The 16,874-nt window shown below is 40.2% G+C and overlaps 1 protein-coding gene and 1 long non-coding RNA gene across 2 annotated transcripts in view; both read left to right on the forward strand.

The window, feature by feature from the left end:
* Positions 1 to 6,508, forward strand: part of LOC137197494 (NACHT, LRR and PYD domains-containing protein 12-like) — a 316,885-nt gene extending 310,377 nt beyond the window's left edge. Inside the window, exon 18 of the mRNA XM_067610953.1 lies at positions 5,859 to 6,508. Within this exon, the coding sequence (XP_067467054.1) occupies positions 5,859 to 5,871 (13 nt within the window). The 3' untranslated portion in view covers positions 5,872 to 6,508. The remainder of the gene's footprint in view (positions 1 to 5,858) is intronic.
* A 3,026-nt stretch (positions 6,509 to 9,534) lies between these two features.
* Positions 9,535 to 11,432, forward strand: LOC137197497 (uncharacterized). The gene is made up of 3 exons (XR_010931440.1): positions 9,535 to 9,600; positions 9,748 to 9,817; positions 10,557 to 11,432. It is a non-coding gene; the product is annotated as an uncharacterized lncRNA (long non-coding RNA).
* Positions 11,433 to 16,874: the final 5,442 nt, after the last annotated feature.

Consider the following 16,874-nt stretch of genomic DNA (forward strand, 5'->3'; position numbering starts at 1 on the left):
GAATGTAGACAGCACATAGGAATATGTCTGTTGGAGGGTTAATGATTCCTTGTTTTATTTTAATTCATATGTGTGAGTGTTCATATTTTATAAGGGTAATGTAATTTGATATTTCTTCTTTGTACCAGATGATAATCCCTCCTGAATCCCTCCCTCTTTTAACAGCAGGGAGTTTGACTGATGACAGAATGATTTCTTTGTAGTTTGGGGAACAGTGAGTGACAGAGCCTGATCTACACCAGCTCTCTTGGAGGATGATGACGTCTGTGTCTTTGGTGTTTTCTCTGAATTCAAGGGATACACTCTTACATCCGAATAGTGAAGAATTAAGACCCTGAATATTCCACATACGAATAGTAAAAGGCTTCATTGTTACTATTGGTAAATACAAATATAAACAGTTTTAAAGAAGAGATAAACCTACAGTTTTAAATGGAAGGTAGGGCTGTCCTTGACTAAAGACACATTTCAGTCGACTAATAGTAATAATATTTATTTATTTATTTATAATTAACTAACTGATGAACTGATTTAATTATCAACACTTAGCTGTTGCAGATAAATGCAGCCATGCAGAAGAATCTCTTTAAATCTAGTGTAAAAGACCAAAACAGATTATTATTATTAGTATTGTGATGCCAGAGATAAACTCTTTGCTTTTTAAGTTATGATCAACAACAAATAGGCTAATTCATTCTGCATGGGAAAGAGGAGAAGGAGAGAAAAACAGACAAACAAACAAAAAACAAAGTAGTAATAATAACCTAATTGTCTAAGACCTCATCTAATTAGTCAACCAACCAACCAGGCTAAGAGAAGACAGCCCTACTTGAGTTAAAGCTAAAGTTTTGGTTAAGATGTTAATTTTCTTTCTTTTTTTAACACAGTACAAATTTTGAACTTTTTGTAAACATCAGTGGTCTTTATAGAACTTGAAACTAGCACTTGGCTCATTAGTCTAACAGTGGTACATATGAATAGTGTTCAAGACCCTTTAAAGTATCACTGAGCTCATCAGTCTGGTACATATGAGACTGAGCAGGTGTTTGATCTCTCTGAGGTCAGCAGTGCTGCCAGTGCTGGTTGGTGTCATCAGTGCATCAGCGTAGCTCCTCTGGTCTGGGTGCTGGGCCTGGTGTTGGGCAGGACTAGCAGGATGTGGTGCAGGATGTGGCCTGGTGTTTGGCAGGACTAGCAGGATGTGGTCCAGGGTGAGGCCTGGTGTTGGGCAGGACTAGTAGGATGTGGTGCAGGGTGAGGCCTGGTGAATATGGGCGGGGTGGTTCTCTGTCGTGGTGGTGCGGCTCTGGTCCTGGGGTAGCTGCTTTGTGGATGAGGTGGTGGAGGGTGGTAGGGGCTAGCGGGGTGTGGGCTGGGTTTCTGAGGTGGTGACAGTTGCAGGCTGGATGCGTGGAGGCTGGGTTGTCTGCTGGTCCTGGGGGGCAGGGGTTCCTGGGCTGCGTCCTAAAGCTACGTCCTTCAGTGTCTCAGTGGAAGTGCTGACAGTATCCTTGCAGAGGTGAACATGGTCATAGAGACTGTGGATGTTGAAGTTAGGGTGGTGAGCCAGGTGGACATGTGGCATGAGGGCACATCCACGGGAGATATCAGCGTTTATCCTCTGGATGGTGTCAGGATGGAAGTCTCTTCATGGGAGGATGGTGGAGATAATGATCTTGGTAGAGGGGAAGGTCTGTGTAGCTCTCTGTGCTACTCTCTTCATTGACTCTGCTACCCCTCCCTGCTGTAGTCTCAGGTGATTACTACCAGTGTGTATGACAATGTGGCTAGGTTGACCCAAGGTGGACTCAGTGAGCAGCTGGAGGGTGTTATCAGTCCTGGAGCACTAGATTTTACTAACTTTGTGACCGGGAAAAAGCTGGTCCTCTAACAAATTTCCCATTTGAGTCTATTAGGATAACAATGTCAGCATCACTGGTTATCTTTACCTCTCCAGATGTTTTGCTAGGCCTGCTGGTAGTGGCCTCCCTTTGTGAGTCTGTGGAAGAGAGGGTGGGTGTGGACGTTACTGCAGGTTGTTGTGATGACCTGGTGTCAGTCAGGGTGGAGGTGGAGGTAGAGGGCTGTGGTTCAGAGTGAGGGGAGCTGTTGGTGATGATGGACGGTTGTTGTTGGTTGGCTCTGGAGCTGCTCATTCAGGCTGAGGATGGTTTGCTCTCTCAGGAGCAGCTCCTCTCTCATAGCAGTGAGTTTCTCCCTGTAGCCTGTCTGTCCTGCTGGAGCTCCTGGACCTCTCCTCTTGGCTCCTGCAGGGAGGTCTTCAACTAATTCCTGATCTCGCTGTATTGGTCTTTTAGCTGCTGTGTGGACTCAGTGGATGTCTGGTTGGAGAGCATCTGGGACATTCTGCTCACTCACTCACTCACACATACACAAACAAGCACACACACTCTCGCACACTCACTCACTCACACATGCACACACACACAAACACACACACTCATTGACTCACTCACGCACACACACACTCACTCACGCACACACACACAAAAACACACACACACAAAAACACACACACACACACACTCATTCACTCACTCACACACGCACACACTCACACACACACACACACTCACACACACTCTCGCACACTCATTCACACACTCACTTACTCACACACACAAACACTCAGTAACACACATACACAAACACACACACTCTCACACACTCACTCACACACTCACTCACACACTCACTCACTCACACACATAGACACACACAAACACACACACACACACTCACACATACACTCATTCACTCACTCACTCACACACTCACGCACACACACTCACTAACTCACACACACACACACACACACACTCTCGCACACTCACTCACACACTCACTCACTCAAACAAACAAACACACACACACTCTCGCACACTCACTCACTCAGACAAACAAACACACACTTACTCAGTCACTCACACACTCATTCACTCACTCATGCACACACACACACTCACTCACTCACACTCACTTACTTACACACACAAACACACACTCACTTACTCACACACTCATTCACTCACTCACGCACACACACTGTGACTCACTCATTCACACACACACACTCATTCACTCACACACGCACACACACTGTGACTAACTCACACACACAAACACTCATTCCCTCACACACACACATGCTCACTCACTCTCACACACACACAACACACACAATCATTCACAGATACACACACAAATACACACACATATATACTCTCACTTACTCACACACACACTCACTTGCACTCAAAGGGACTCAGAGATCAATGCAGGTGTTTAAAGTATGAATATAGTATTTTTATGAATCAGCGTTGACATGAATACGTGTCTGAATGTTGAGACCTCTTCTTTTGTTTGTATTTGACAGTTTTTAACCTGCATCCTGTTGGGTTCAGCTGTTTGGAGTTTCCATTTTCTAAACTTCTACATTCTAAACCTTCTTCAGCTCTGAACAGATTATGAAACATTGAATGATTTAAAGCAGGAACTTTTTCATCTGAAGTGACATCATTTATTCTTTATTCAGATTGGAAGGCTGCAGTTTGTCAAAGATCAGATGTGCTTCTCTGGCCTCAGCTCTGAAGTCCAACCCCTCCCATCTGAGATACCTGGATCTAAGTGGAAACGACCTGCGTTCAGGATTGAAGCAGCTGTGTTATTTTCTGGCGAGTCCACACTGTAGACTGGAGACTCTGAGGTCAGTTCACTGACTGTCTGTTACTATTGTTGATCTTAATGTTTAACAACTGAAACTAATTTATGTACATACATAACTTCCATCAAGTTAATTTTCTTTTTCCCATATTTTAACTTTTACTGTAAAAAGTTTAATGTGTAGTTATAAAAGATGACTGATTCTTAAAGAAGAAAGTGTAGAAAATGTCGACTGTAAGTTGTTAAAGTCAATTAATGTTTATAATTTTGGTAAAGAGTCACATCTGTATACAGAAGATCCTCTCAACTAATTTCCGTTTTAAACTGATCAAATTTATTTGCTGAAGGAGAAATATTTCTTCATAATATTCTTTAATGTGTTTTATTGAATACACTCATACACACACACACACACACACACACACATACACTCACACACATGCACACAAACACACAGACATACACAAACACACACACACACACTCTCTCACACTCACTCACTTACACGCTCTCTCTCAAACACACATACACACACACACAAACACACACACTCACACTCACTCACTGACACACTCTCACACATATACACACACATACACACACACACATAGATGCACACACAAACAAACTCACACACATGCACACACACACACACAGACATGCACAAACAGAAACACTCACTCTTACACACAGTTACACACACACAAACACACACACACACTCACACTCACACACACACACTCTTGCACACTCCCTCACTCACTCACACACACACACACACACACACTCACACTCTCGCACACTCAATCACTCACTCACTCACTCACTCACTCACTCACTCACTCACTCACTCACACACACACACACACACAAACACACACACACACACACACATACACCTGCATCCTGTTGGGTTCAGCTGTTTGGAGTTTCCATTTTCTGAACTTCTACATTCTAAACCGTCTTTGGCTCTGAACAGATTATGAAACATTGAATGATTTCAAGCAGGAACTATTTTCTCTAAAGTGACGTCATTTATTCTTTATTCAGATTGAGGTGGTGCAGTTTGTCAGAGATCAGCTGTGCTTCTCTGGTCTCAGCTCTGAAGTCAAACCCCTCACATCTGAGAGAGCTGGATCTCTGGGAAAACAACCTGAAGAGTTCAGATGTGAAGCAGCTGTCTGATCTTCAGAAGCGTCCAGACTGTAGACTGGAGACTCTGATGTGAGTAGAGAGTTGGAGTCAGTCTGTGCTGGTTTCAGCAGTATTGTATTAAACACAGTTAGTATCAAAGCAAAGATCCAGTATTTCCTCGTGAACCTTCAACCTTCTCAGTGGCTGCTTTCCTCAGTAAAGCTGTGAGAGGAGAATGGTGACAGACTTCAGGATTAGACAGAAAGACAGAGAGAGAGAGGGAACAGTCAGCCAATCAGATCAGCCAGAAGCTGACAGCCTTACAAGATGTATAGAGACAGTGGTCCTCATCATCAAACTGTCCTACCATCAAATCTGATCTGAAAGTGTTTGTTCTCTCATTTCAACACTAAAGAATTGATCATTTCATCTTTGTCAGAGCTCTAAGATCAGTCTGACTGCAGCCTGCAAATCACTGGCTCTGATTTCACAGAAGCATCATTACGTTTAGTAAGCATGTGGTCTTTATATAGACCAGAACCTCTGCTGAAGTCCACAGCAGGTGTTTAGCTGAGAGCTCTGACTGACTGTCATGTGATGATTTAACAGCAGGAAAGATCTTCAAATCCCACAGAGACTCTGTAACTTTCAACTTTTCTAACAGTTCACATGTATCAATAGTAAATCCATCAGTAAACTGATGAGTGAATGTCTCTGTTTCTGCAGTAATGATGTGTTCATGACTCTGCACTTTATTTCCTCTGTGTACTTGAGTGAAATCTGCAGAGTAAACAGACTTGATAGCAAAAGTCTGTGCAGGTGTGTGAGCTTGGAGCTCAGTGTGTTCACTCCAACACGTTAACATGAGAGCTGAAAGGAAGCTGGCTATGCTGCACAGCTGTTCCACTTCTGGTCTGAACAGGACTGAAGTCCCTGCTGCTCTTTATACTGGATGTGCTGCATCACTGACTGACAGCTGATGAAGTAAGTCTCACTAAACACTGATTTATGACCTCTGTTGTTTCTTCTTCTCTCATCAGATGGGGCCGATGATCTCTGTCAGAGTGTGAGTGAACATCCAGGAGTGTGTGTTGAGAGAGGATCAGCTGGATCCTGATGATCCATCTGGACTGGATGGATCTGGATTTTGTCATCTTTGCTTAAGTCTCTTAACTGATTACAAACTAAACAGTTATCTCTGGATTTTGTTGAAGCAGCACTTTAAAAATGTGTTATACATGAGCTGCTTGGTGCAGAAAAGATTAAAAACAAGTGTTATAAGTCAGACTCTGACCCTGGGCCCATATTTATCAAGCGTCTCAGAATCACACTGAGAGTTAATGAGGACTAAAACTAATTAATGAAGCAGAAGAGAATTTACTGTGACTGTCAGCAGGAAAAGGATTACTCCTGGGAGAGAGTGAGACGTCGCTGTTTTACCACAGTCAGAGCAGCAAAGTAGAAATAACGATGACATGTTGTAGTTTTCTCACAGTCTCAGCTGGAAATATGAAACAGTGGTAATTTGGTATATTATGTGTATAGGCAGGTAACCAGGCAGGTAACTTACCAAGGTTATGGAACAAAACTATGATGCCAAAATTCATTATAAGATGATATTTACAAAGTGTAAAGAAAGCCTGAGAAATAAATGTAGCCTATATGTTAATTAAGATAACAGGTAATTAGACTCAGCTGTGTGAAATGATCTTGGTTCAGCCACATGGTTTCACAGCCTGTAATAGTGCTGCATCTTTCACATATTGCTCAGATACATGTTGCAAACCCTCTCCATGAAGAACATCTTCTCTTCCACTGTCCAATTCCTCTTTCAACTACACCCCAAGTTAACTTGTGTTCTCTACATGAAGGTAAATACAGCGTAACAATAGAAACATATATTGTTCAGGTGCATCCTCCTCTCTCAAATATCAGGCTGTAGCTCTGCTGTTATTTGAAGGAGCCTCAATAAAAAATAAGCCTATAAAATATTTGAGCTGTTGTAATGAAGTTGAGATATCCTTCATTATGCAGCTGACATGATTGTGTGTAAATCAAAGTTTTAGTGGGCTGTAACTGAGGACCCTCGTCATGCTCATTATCTTTACGACGTGCATTAAGCCAGATCAAAGTTTGATTCATGACGTTCATCATTGTCACTTCTGACAGAATCGTCACTGTTGCACAGCTGCATTTCCCCCGTTACCATAAAGTGTAACATTGTGATGACGTTCTGTATTTATTGAAATGATGTTGTGTAGAAACATCATGTGTTCTCCTCTGCATCACACACAAAGTCAGTCTCACAAATTATTCTGTTTTAGTCCAAACAATCTTTTAATAAGCTCAGTGTCATCAAGCGTTCCCAAAACATCTCTCCTCTCAGGGAATATCTCTGCCTGAACTCCATCTCCTGCAGCTCCTAAATATTGGCAGAGATAGGAATCATTTCCCAATTTTGGAAAGTTGATAAAACTTTTTTTTCCTAAACGTAGATCCAGAGATGCGTCACTCTGATCATTTTTGGCCAGTTAGGAGTGATTTCCTGCTCTGAGATGCTTGATAAATACGGGCCTAGATGTGACAGATGTGACAGATTGGATATCCACAAATTTAATTTTGGTTAAATTGTGAAAGAATTTATTATTGGTCCAGAAAACCTGCATGCAGGTCAAATCATATCTTGGTTCTGTAGTGAAAAACTTTGTATGTTTTTTTGATTCCAGTCTAAGTTTTGATGATCATATCAGCAGCTGGTCCAGTCCTGTTTTCACCATTAAAACATATTCAAATAATATCTATAAAATTAGCACAGAACACAGCTGCTGTCAGACTTTGAACTAAAAGCAGGAAAAGAGATCATATTACTCCATTTCTATCATCACTTCACTGGTTACCTGTTTGTTTTAGGATTGATTGTAAAGATTTGATTGATTACTTTTAAAGGCTCTTCATGGCTCCAGATGACATTTCAGAGTTGCTCTGTGTGTAAATATTAAAGGTATCTAGCTTTTATATGCAAACATATGATGTCACAATGAATAGTTTATATCTCATAACAATATATAACAAGTCATTTGCATCAGGCTGTAAGTAAACACTGGTCAGCCAGGCAGGTGGCTTTAACAATAACTATATAATTTAAACTTGTAGGTGAGATCATGTGATCCAGCTGTGTGATCCAGCTCTATCCAATCACATCCTGTACATCTTGTTTTCTACATTAGTGCAGCATCTTGCATGTATTGTACAACACTGCACACAGTGATAATGATTCAAACGGACTGTGGACACAACTTCATTAAAACATGAAATGTATCTTCTCCACTGTCCAACTCATCTCCAGCTAAACCTCCTGTTGACTTATGTTTCCTTACAGCTCTTTGAAATATATCTCTGCCATCAGCAGCTTAAAACTAATGAATCATTAAATCAATAAAGCCAGGACTTGCATGAATGCAGCTTGTTTTTCTATAACTTAACACTGAGTGGTGGGAAATGAATTAGTGCTGATTATCAGCACAGATAAATATGGGTCCTGGTCTTTGCTGTCAGGGCTCTGGATCCACCTGTTTGAGGAGCTCAGTCTGATAAGTCATTATCTTCCTTTAAATCACTTCTTCAAACTCATTTTTATCCACTGATCTATTGATTATTTTTGTTTTATATGCTGTACATCTTAAATGTGAATCTTATGTGTGTTTTAGTGGTTTATTTTCTTCCTGTATGTGTGTGTTACATTCTGTAACATTGATTTTGAGAAGTTTTATAGAGTTGTGAAGGGAGGGATGATGGTTATTTTTTCTGTCTTTGTGTATAAATGATCCATATTTGATTGAATATGTGTTCTTTCCTTTGTTTTCTGTGGATTTGTTAGATGTTTTTCCCTAACCACTAGACCACCAGGATGCCATCTGAGTTTTTGATTACGCTTTATTTTAAAGCTCCATTATTACTACAATTTCTCATAATTTCTTATAATTTCTTATTAATTTCTTCAAAGTTTCCAGGAAAGAATTATCTGTGTAATTTGGTCTATTTATAGATTTCCATTTCCAGCTGAGTTCATATTTATTCATCAGTCATTTATTATTGGAAACTATTCATAGTTCATTCATAACTATTCATTTATTCTCATATGTATTGAATTGTATGTTTTTCTGTAGATGAAACATGTTTGCTAAAAGACTTTAGCTTATGCTAGCTTAGCAACTGGAATTCATTCATTGGAGGTGAACCAACTGAACACTGTCTTTATTTGACCTATAAATTAGTGCTAAAGTACTTGGTTCTCTCCAGGAAATTTACTAACTTTAGATTTTCTGTGTTTTCTTTATTCCTTCACTTTATTGCTGAAATCAGGTGAAATATACAATCATGGAAACAGCACCACCAAGTGACGATACAAGAAAACTCAATCCATATAGATTGAACACACACAAGTTAGGGGAACTGGAAAGAAAGCAAGAACACCAAAGAACATTATCTTCACACCTGCTGCCTGAATTGTGTTTCTTAAAACTTATTTTGCAGTTGAATGTCTGTTTGTCCAACTGGCTGGACCATCATGGTTTCTTCTAACTTCTAACATGGTTTCTTCTAACTGGACCATCATGGTTTCTTCTAACTTCTAACATGGTTTGTGAATGTGTAATAATGTGTAATAAAGTATATGCATATGACGCATATGACGTTGCTGGATACGCCCCCCTAGCGCTGTGATTGGATGGCGACTCGGATAACGCGGCTGGGCATGTCTGAGGTAAGCTGGGCATGTCTGAGGTAAGTAACACCTTGTTTTAACACCTTGTTGGGCGTGTTTAACCAGGGGTAGTGTATATATATATGTAAACAGCAGATGCTGGCAGAAACATCTTAAGCTTATATTTTTTACATTTATTTATTTATTTTTTCATTTATTTTTCTAAGCAACAGAGGACCTCAACAGCAATGACTGGTGCCAAGTTTTCGGATTGCTGCCGTGTCGCTGGAGTTAATGGTATGTCTGCTGATGATACAACTCCCAATACAGTCGTGGATGCGCCCCGCTGCAAAAAGAGACGTGGAGAGGGTGGTCTTACTGCTGCAGTATTGCCAGAGTTAAAGATAGAAATCAAAAGGGTTGAAGGGTATGCCTACTCTGTTAAATATTTTGACGGTAAAGTTATGCTGTGTGTGGGTAGTCATGTAGGTGATGACGGTGATTTTGCAGCTGGGGAAACATTGAGTGGGTGTTTGTCTGTAAAAGATTGGAAGATGTTTCGTTCTTTCGCATGCTTAGACTTTGACATGGCTGATTCCCCTGAGACATCTGCTGTGTCACGTTGGAGTAGCACTACCGGTCCGGAGATGTATCGTTTTGAGGCGTTTTGTTTCAACAAACCGGCCGACAGATTTATTTTTGTGTGTTTGTGAAAACAGGGTGAGAATGGTTGTAGATTACGAATATGCCACATGGTTTAAACCACTTCTCTTTATTCAGTGGCGGTCTCTGCAAAGAGTGTTTAGAGAAGTTGACAAGGCTATCAGAAGAAAGCATTAGAAAACGTCTTTTTTTCGACGATATATCAACTAGTGCGCAAACTGGCAGCCCTACTACCCTGTGTAGGAGGGAAATCAACAATCGAGTCTGACAACTAATAAGAAAATGGTGGGTCGTGATGTGTGTTTGTGGTAAACTTATCTGTGATGAGTGTGTTGGGGTTTTCCAATCTAATATAATGTGTTTATTTTGTTAGTGTGTGCCCGGCGCTGAGATGACTTCTGCACCACCAACGTCTCCTCCTCCTCCTTCTCTGTTCATCCGGGGCCCTCTAAACCCCGAACTTCATGATGGTCTAGTAGTGGATACAGAATGCGCCCCCGCAAACTACAACGGATATGGCGCATACGCGGTTGTCCCAGAGGGGTTCCTAGGCGGTGTTAAAATCGCTGTCACACATCTGCTTAGCACAGTGCTGTGCAACCATTGCAGGAAAATCTGTAACGGGTACCGTATTGACCATCCCAGCCAGGACCAGCATGAGTGTCTGACGGAAATCCCTGAGTTTTTCTATGAGAGAAACTACACCTCTCTCATGAACAAGCTCTAGACCCCGCGCTTTATTCCATCCATCCGGGCTTTCTCAGAAGCATGTGGCATCCATGCAAATGACGACAGAATCGCAGGTGTTGCGGCGTATATTCTTCACTCCTTGAAGCCGACCGAGAAGATCACAGACACACTCCATGATGTGTATGACACAGCAGTTGAAGGTGACTTTTTCAAAATAATTCATCTCAGAGGGCTTTGTGTCTACTGGGAAGGAGTTGATGATGCGTTTGGTTGGGAATAGTGACATGGTGTATTGGGAAAAAAAGTAACCATAATGTTTTAATTTTTAATTTTACATATGTATGTATGTATGTTATTACATGTTATTACTTAGTATTACTTGTTAACTACTGTTAATACTAGCTTCATTTTCTTCTTTGTTTAAAAAAAAATGTGTAGATGTTTAGTACATCTGTTTTGATTTTGTTTGTTTCTACTATTATGCACATACTACTGCTGTGTAAAATACCATAATGTCTCAGATCATCATGACGATGGCTATGATGGGGTATTAAATAAAAAAGGGTTGTAACAAACATATTGTGGTCATTTGTTCAGTACAAACATGGAAAGTACGCTGCAGAGGATTTATTATGACCCATCACATCCAGGGGGTCTCAGGAGTGTGTATAAGCTCTGCAGTGCGGTTAGGGAATGTACAGGTGTGACGCCTAAGCTACCCGATGTTAAACGTTTTTTATTGGGGCAAGATGTGTATACACTCCATGCAAAGGTGGCAAAACATTTTCCAAGAAATAGGGTGCTTGTTAGTGGTATAGACAAACAGATCAATCTGGTTGATATAAGCGAATATTTTGCAGAAAATAATAACGTGCGATATCTGTCAACATGTATTGATATGTTTTCTAAATATGCGTGGGTCAGATGTCTTAAAAACAAATCTGGTACAGCTGTTACAAATGCCTTTAAAGACATTCTGAGTGAGGGGCGTGTACCGGAAAAACTCCAAACAGATGCAGGTACAGAGTTTTATAATAAACAGTTTCAGCATCTAATGGATCAGTATAAAATTAAGCATTTTTCAACATCAAATGAGAGTAAGGCTAGCGTGGTAGAGCATTGTAACAGAACCCTCAAGACACATATGTGGAGATACTTAACATCTCTTAATTCATGCAGATATGTCGATGTGATCCAAGAACTTATTAATGCCTATAACAACTCTCCTCATAGGTCGACAAAGATGTCGCCCATAGATGTAAATAAGGACAATGAGAAACTAGTTTTTAACAGATTGTATGAGTGTAAACCACAGAGAATTGTGTGCTTTAAATATAATTTGGGGGATACGGTGAGAATTTCAAAACTGAGGGGCGTGGTTAGAAAAGGTTATAAGCAGACATACACAGACGAGTTTTTTACAATAACGGGGTAGCCAGAGACCCGTCTGTATATAGACTAACAGGTCTCACCGGCGAAGCAGTGGAGGGTACATTTTATGAGCAAGAGCTACAGCATGTGATCATTAATAAAAGCAAAGCATTTAAAATAGAAAAAAATATTAGCCAGGAAAAGATCGGGCCGTAAAAACATGGTCCTTGTGAAATGGTTGGGGTGGCCTGAGATTTTAACTCGTGGGTATCTGAAAAACATATAGTTGACATGTGTTAACAGGCTTGTGCTGGTTGTTTACGTGCTCACTTATAAACAGGGGTATAGGTGGTGTCAGAGCAAAAATGGAGAAGAGAGGCTTTTATGTAACATTACCTAGCAATGCTTCATTACAGATATACCCATACAACAAGATATGGTGTTTCAGGACAAAATTAGCAAAACCGATCAATTTGAACAAATCTTGTGAGGTTGGTCTTATTGAGCTCCAATATCTTAGGGTGTGGAATTCTTTTTCAGCAGCTGATGCTGATGTTATTATCAACGGCTCTAAAACACAACAGCCTGTGTTTATAACTCTACCTGTAGGCTTTTATGATTCTATACCTAGAATACAAAAAGAATGTAATTCTGGATTGCGTCTTAACACTGCAACAGCCCGCATAAGTCTACAGTATAACAATGTTACAAATTTTAAATTAAATTTAAATTTTAAAGGGAGATTAGCAGAAATAATGGATTTCAACCCAGGGGTGCCGTTTGTGATACCGTCATCCAATAACTTTTTTAATAAACACTATGCCGCACCACACCCAGCCAACATCCACGGAGGGGGTTATAATATATTTCTTTATAGTGATATTGTGGATTATCAGCTGGTGGGCGACAGCTATGTGCCACTTCTCCGCTGTATAAATATATTGGATGAGCCATGCCGTATGCCCACTCTGACTTATGACAAGCCACACTACACATCGCTCTGCAAAACAAATATTGACGGTAAAAAAGTTTCTGTAGCACCTACAGTCAGATTAGCACATAACAGGGCTCTACAGCACACCAATGCTAAATATACTATAGACAGAGTGTGTTTGAAAACCTTCTCTATCCCCGCTGGAACAAGAGTGTGTAACCAGGAAAATCTATACATAGGGCACATCCCTAAATTTGTTATAATTGGTTTTGTTGACAACAAGGCATATACGGGGAGTTTTACACGTAACCCTTTTAATTTTGAACACTATGACACAGGGTTTATTTGTTTGTACGCCGATGGACAGTCTTATCCGGCCAAGCCCTTTCAACCACTTTTTCAGAGAGTAGAGTGTGTGAGAGAGTATTACCAGCTGATACAAACCACCGGACGACATCTAAAAGACAGATCTTTAGCCATATCATGTCAAGATTTTGGTGCTGGTTATACGTTGTTCTGTTTCAACTTAGAACCTGACGAAGGATGTTCAGGAAATGTTTCGCTAATTAAAACAGGCAATGTGAGACTGGAAGACCGATTTAGAGTACCGCTCCCCCGCACAGTTAATTTGATATGTTATTCTGTTTTTGATTTGGTTATTGAGATATCGAACAGGAGGCAGGTGCTTCTGGATTACTACTAAAACAAAATGAATACTATAGAATTAACTAGTCATGTTAAAAGAATAATTATTAATGGTACACATTTCTTGGGGGTCCTAGCATGTGACGAACTCCCAAAATACTCTGAATGTAATCTCCCATGTATGTTGATTGTAAACACGGATCCCTCTAACATGCCTGGCCAACACTGGTTGGCTATGTATATTACAAAACATGGACAAGGATATTTCTTTGACAGCTTTGGCAACCCTCCAGACTATTATGAATTTCCCGAGGAGATAAACATATTTCTAGAGAAAAACTACGTCTATATCTTACTCACACCGCCAGGTTCAGAATGGCCGAGCTACAACGTGCGGTCATCATTGTGTGTTTTTTCTATATCATATACAGAAAGGGGTGTCTTATACACATGTGATAAACATGTACGGAGATAATCTTATTTGTAATGATGCTATGGTTTGCCGCTTTGCTAGCAAAATACAACCTGGTGCATGTAGTGGTTATAATTTTATGTGTGTACAATATGGGAGATAATGCTTAATCATGTGATTTGTGATGTATAATGATGTTGATGATGATTTCAAATAAAAAACAATGGAGAACATGACTTTATCAACACTGGCATTGTTTTATTCCTGATTTTGCAGGTTCACATTTGTATAAAACGTAGCATTTCAATAGATAGATAGATAGTATATACAATAAATGGTAGAAAAAGTACAATAGCTCAGTGTTTGGTACAATTTAAGTGACAAGTATAAAGATACATAGGGAAAAATACATTCATTATGTCAACATGGCACACAGAAATTGAAAATACAAAGAGTAAAATACATTCATTGTCGTCATGGTACATAGAAATAGAAAAAAGTGAGATAAAAAATACAAGCATTTTGTTTGTCTAACGCTTATAAAAAATACATTCATTTGACACATAGTAATTGAAAAAATATGAATGAAAATACATAGGGAAAATGCAAAATGTCATAGAAATAGAAATCAAAAATCCAACCAAGTAGGACTATCCAATCGTTGAGGCTCAAACTGCATTGATCTAGGAGTCCTAAGAGGGGTGCCAAACCTGTGTGAATCATCCAGTTTTTTTTTTCTTTTTTCTAGTGTGTGACTGGTCGTGGGGCATAAAAGTCGTTTCAATAGCTGTGTCATTACCATCCTTATATTCTGCAATAGCCCTACATATATGTGTGTTGGGAATAGCAGACAGTGATACATTTAAACTAGCCACAGTTTTTAAAAACATTTCCCACCCCACGGGTCTAGAACAGTCTGAGACATTGTATGATGCAGTAACACTTTTTACCAAATCATACAAGTGTGATCCTCTGACCGGCTGATTGTTAACAACAATCTCACCCTTATATGTCCAAATTATTAATTTTTTTGCCCGAACCAAAGCATCCAAAATATAGTCAGCATTTTTCATACTGCATTTAGATATATGTTTCAAAACGTCTTCTAAAATTATATCCTTTTTACCACGATTATCAATGCTGGGTGTAACATTGAGACTCGATCCAAACGTATAATTACTATCTCTGTAGAATAACCGCATATTTTTTGGCCTTCTCATACATATCTGTATCGGGTAGCATCAAAACATCCACCATAGCTCTATCCAGCTCATTTTGTACTTCCAAATTATTACTAATGTCATTCATCAAATCATCTATAATAAGCAAATTGTTCTTGTCTGGGGGTAGGAGCACATCATCACACAGAGATTCTGGCAAACCATTCCTAAAGTTGATGTCTCTTATCTGTAGAAGTTGGTCATACAAGCAATCCATAAGGTAGCGTTGTATAATCAGACAATACGCGATGTTTGTTGTACACGACCTGGACTTTTTTCAAAACTGTCTCATTTTTGAGGTGGAACTTCTTTTTATCGCGTCTGATGGTTTCTCTCATCCCTTATATCACCCAAGTACGGTCCCAGAGGAGGGACCCAGTCACCTTCTTTCGAGGTAAAAACCACACTGTCTGTGTCACAGTACAACACTCGTTCCTGTAACCTGTCCAACAAGTCATACAACATAAGTCTGGCGTGAGCAGTTGTCATGGCACCTATGAACACATTCACGTCTCTAACTCTCGAACCCGCACTCTCAGCATGCCACCACTGTGCCAACGCCACATCATCTGAAACGAAACAGAACTGTCGCACATCATAATGATCGCTAAACATCAGCTGTGTGAACTGGTCCGGCTCTGTGGTCAACTCACACGATGGCATATTGCTCCTCATGCTGAATCGACCCCACAAGGAGTTTAGGAGTAATTTGTTGCAACTCCTCACTGCGTTGTTGACACATATTTTGGCAGGATCTAGCTTAATGCCCTCCTTCTCAAAATAATCATCAATGTACTTTTTCTGATCAGCCGGGATTTTGACATGCCCCAGGTAACCAGATACCTCCTGCTTACACTTCAGAAATGTTTTAACATAATCCTTGAACAGTGTATCTGTCTTGTTGGGAAAATGCCACACTTCGTCAATGTCCACAATCTGGTATCTCTTTTCAACAGCTTTTTGCAGCTCAAACGACACCCACACACCTGACAGCTGTCTGTAACAATCACCATGCATACATTCACCCGTTTGGTTCATGTATTCAGCACACATCCTGCACAACGGAAACATAAGTTTGTCGTGACATCTGTAGGGTAAGACAGGATGAAACAAGCCTTTGGGTGGGAGCAAAGTACATTTTACAAACCAAAAATAATTATCGATTGTCAAAATCTCTATGAATAATCTGAGGGTGGCCAATTGGGTACTGTTTCTTCGCTTGAACAGTGGGATACAGACCGGTGAAGTCATAGTATCTAATTTTTTCACCGTCATTTTCAGCCATGTGATACAGCTTCAAGGCGTTTGTACGCTGCTCACCACCTTTAAATGCATGTTTTATTACACTGTTTTCTGTGTGTGCAACATATTCAAGCCACTGCATAGACACTTCAGAATACGTCTTATTCTGCTTGGTGT

The sequence above is a fragment of the Thunnus thynnus genome, chromosome 14, assembly GCF_963924715.1.
Source record: "Thunnus thynnus chromosome 14, fThuThy2.1, whole genome shotgun sequence".
In the NCBI taxonomy this organism is placed as follows: Eukaryota; Metazoa; Chordata; class Actinopteri; order Scombriformes; family Scombridae; genus Thunnus; species Thunnus thynnus.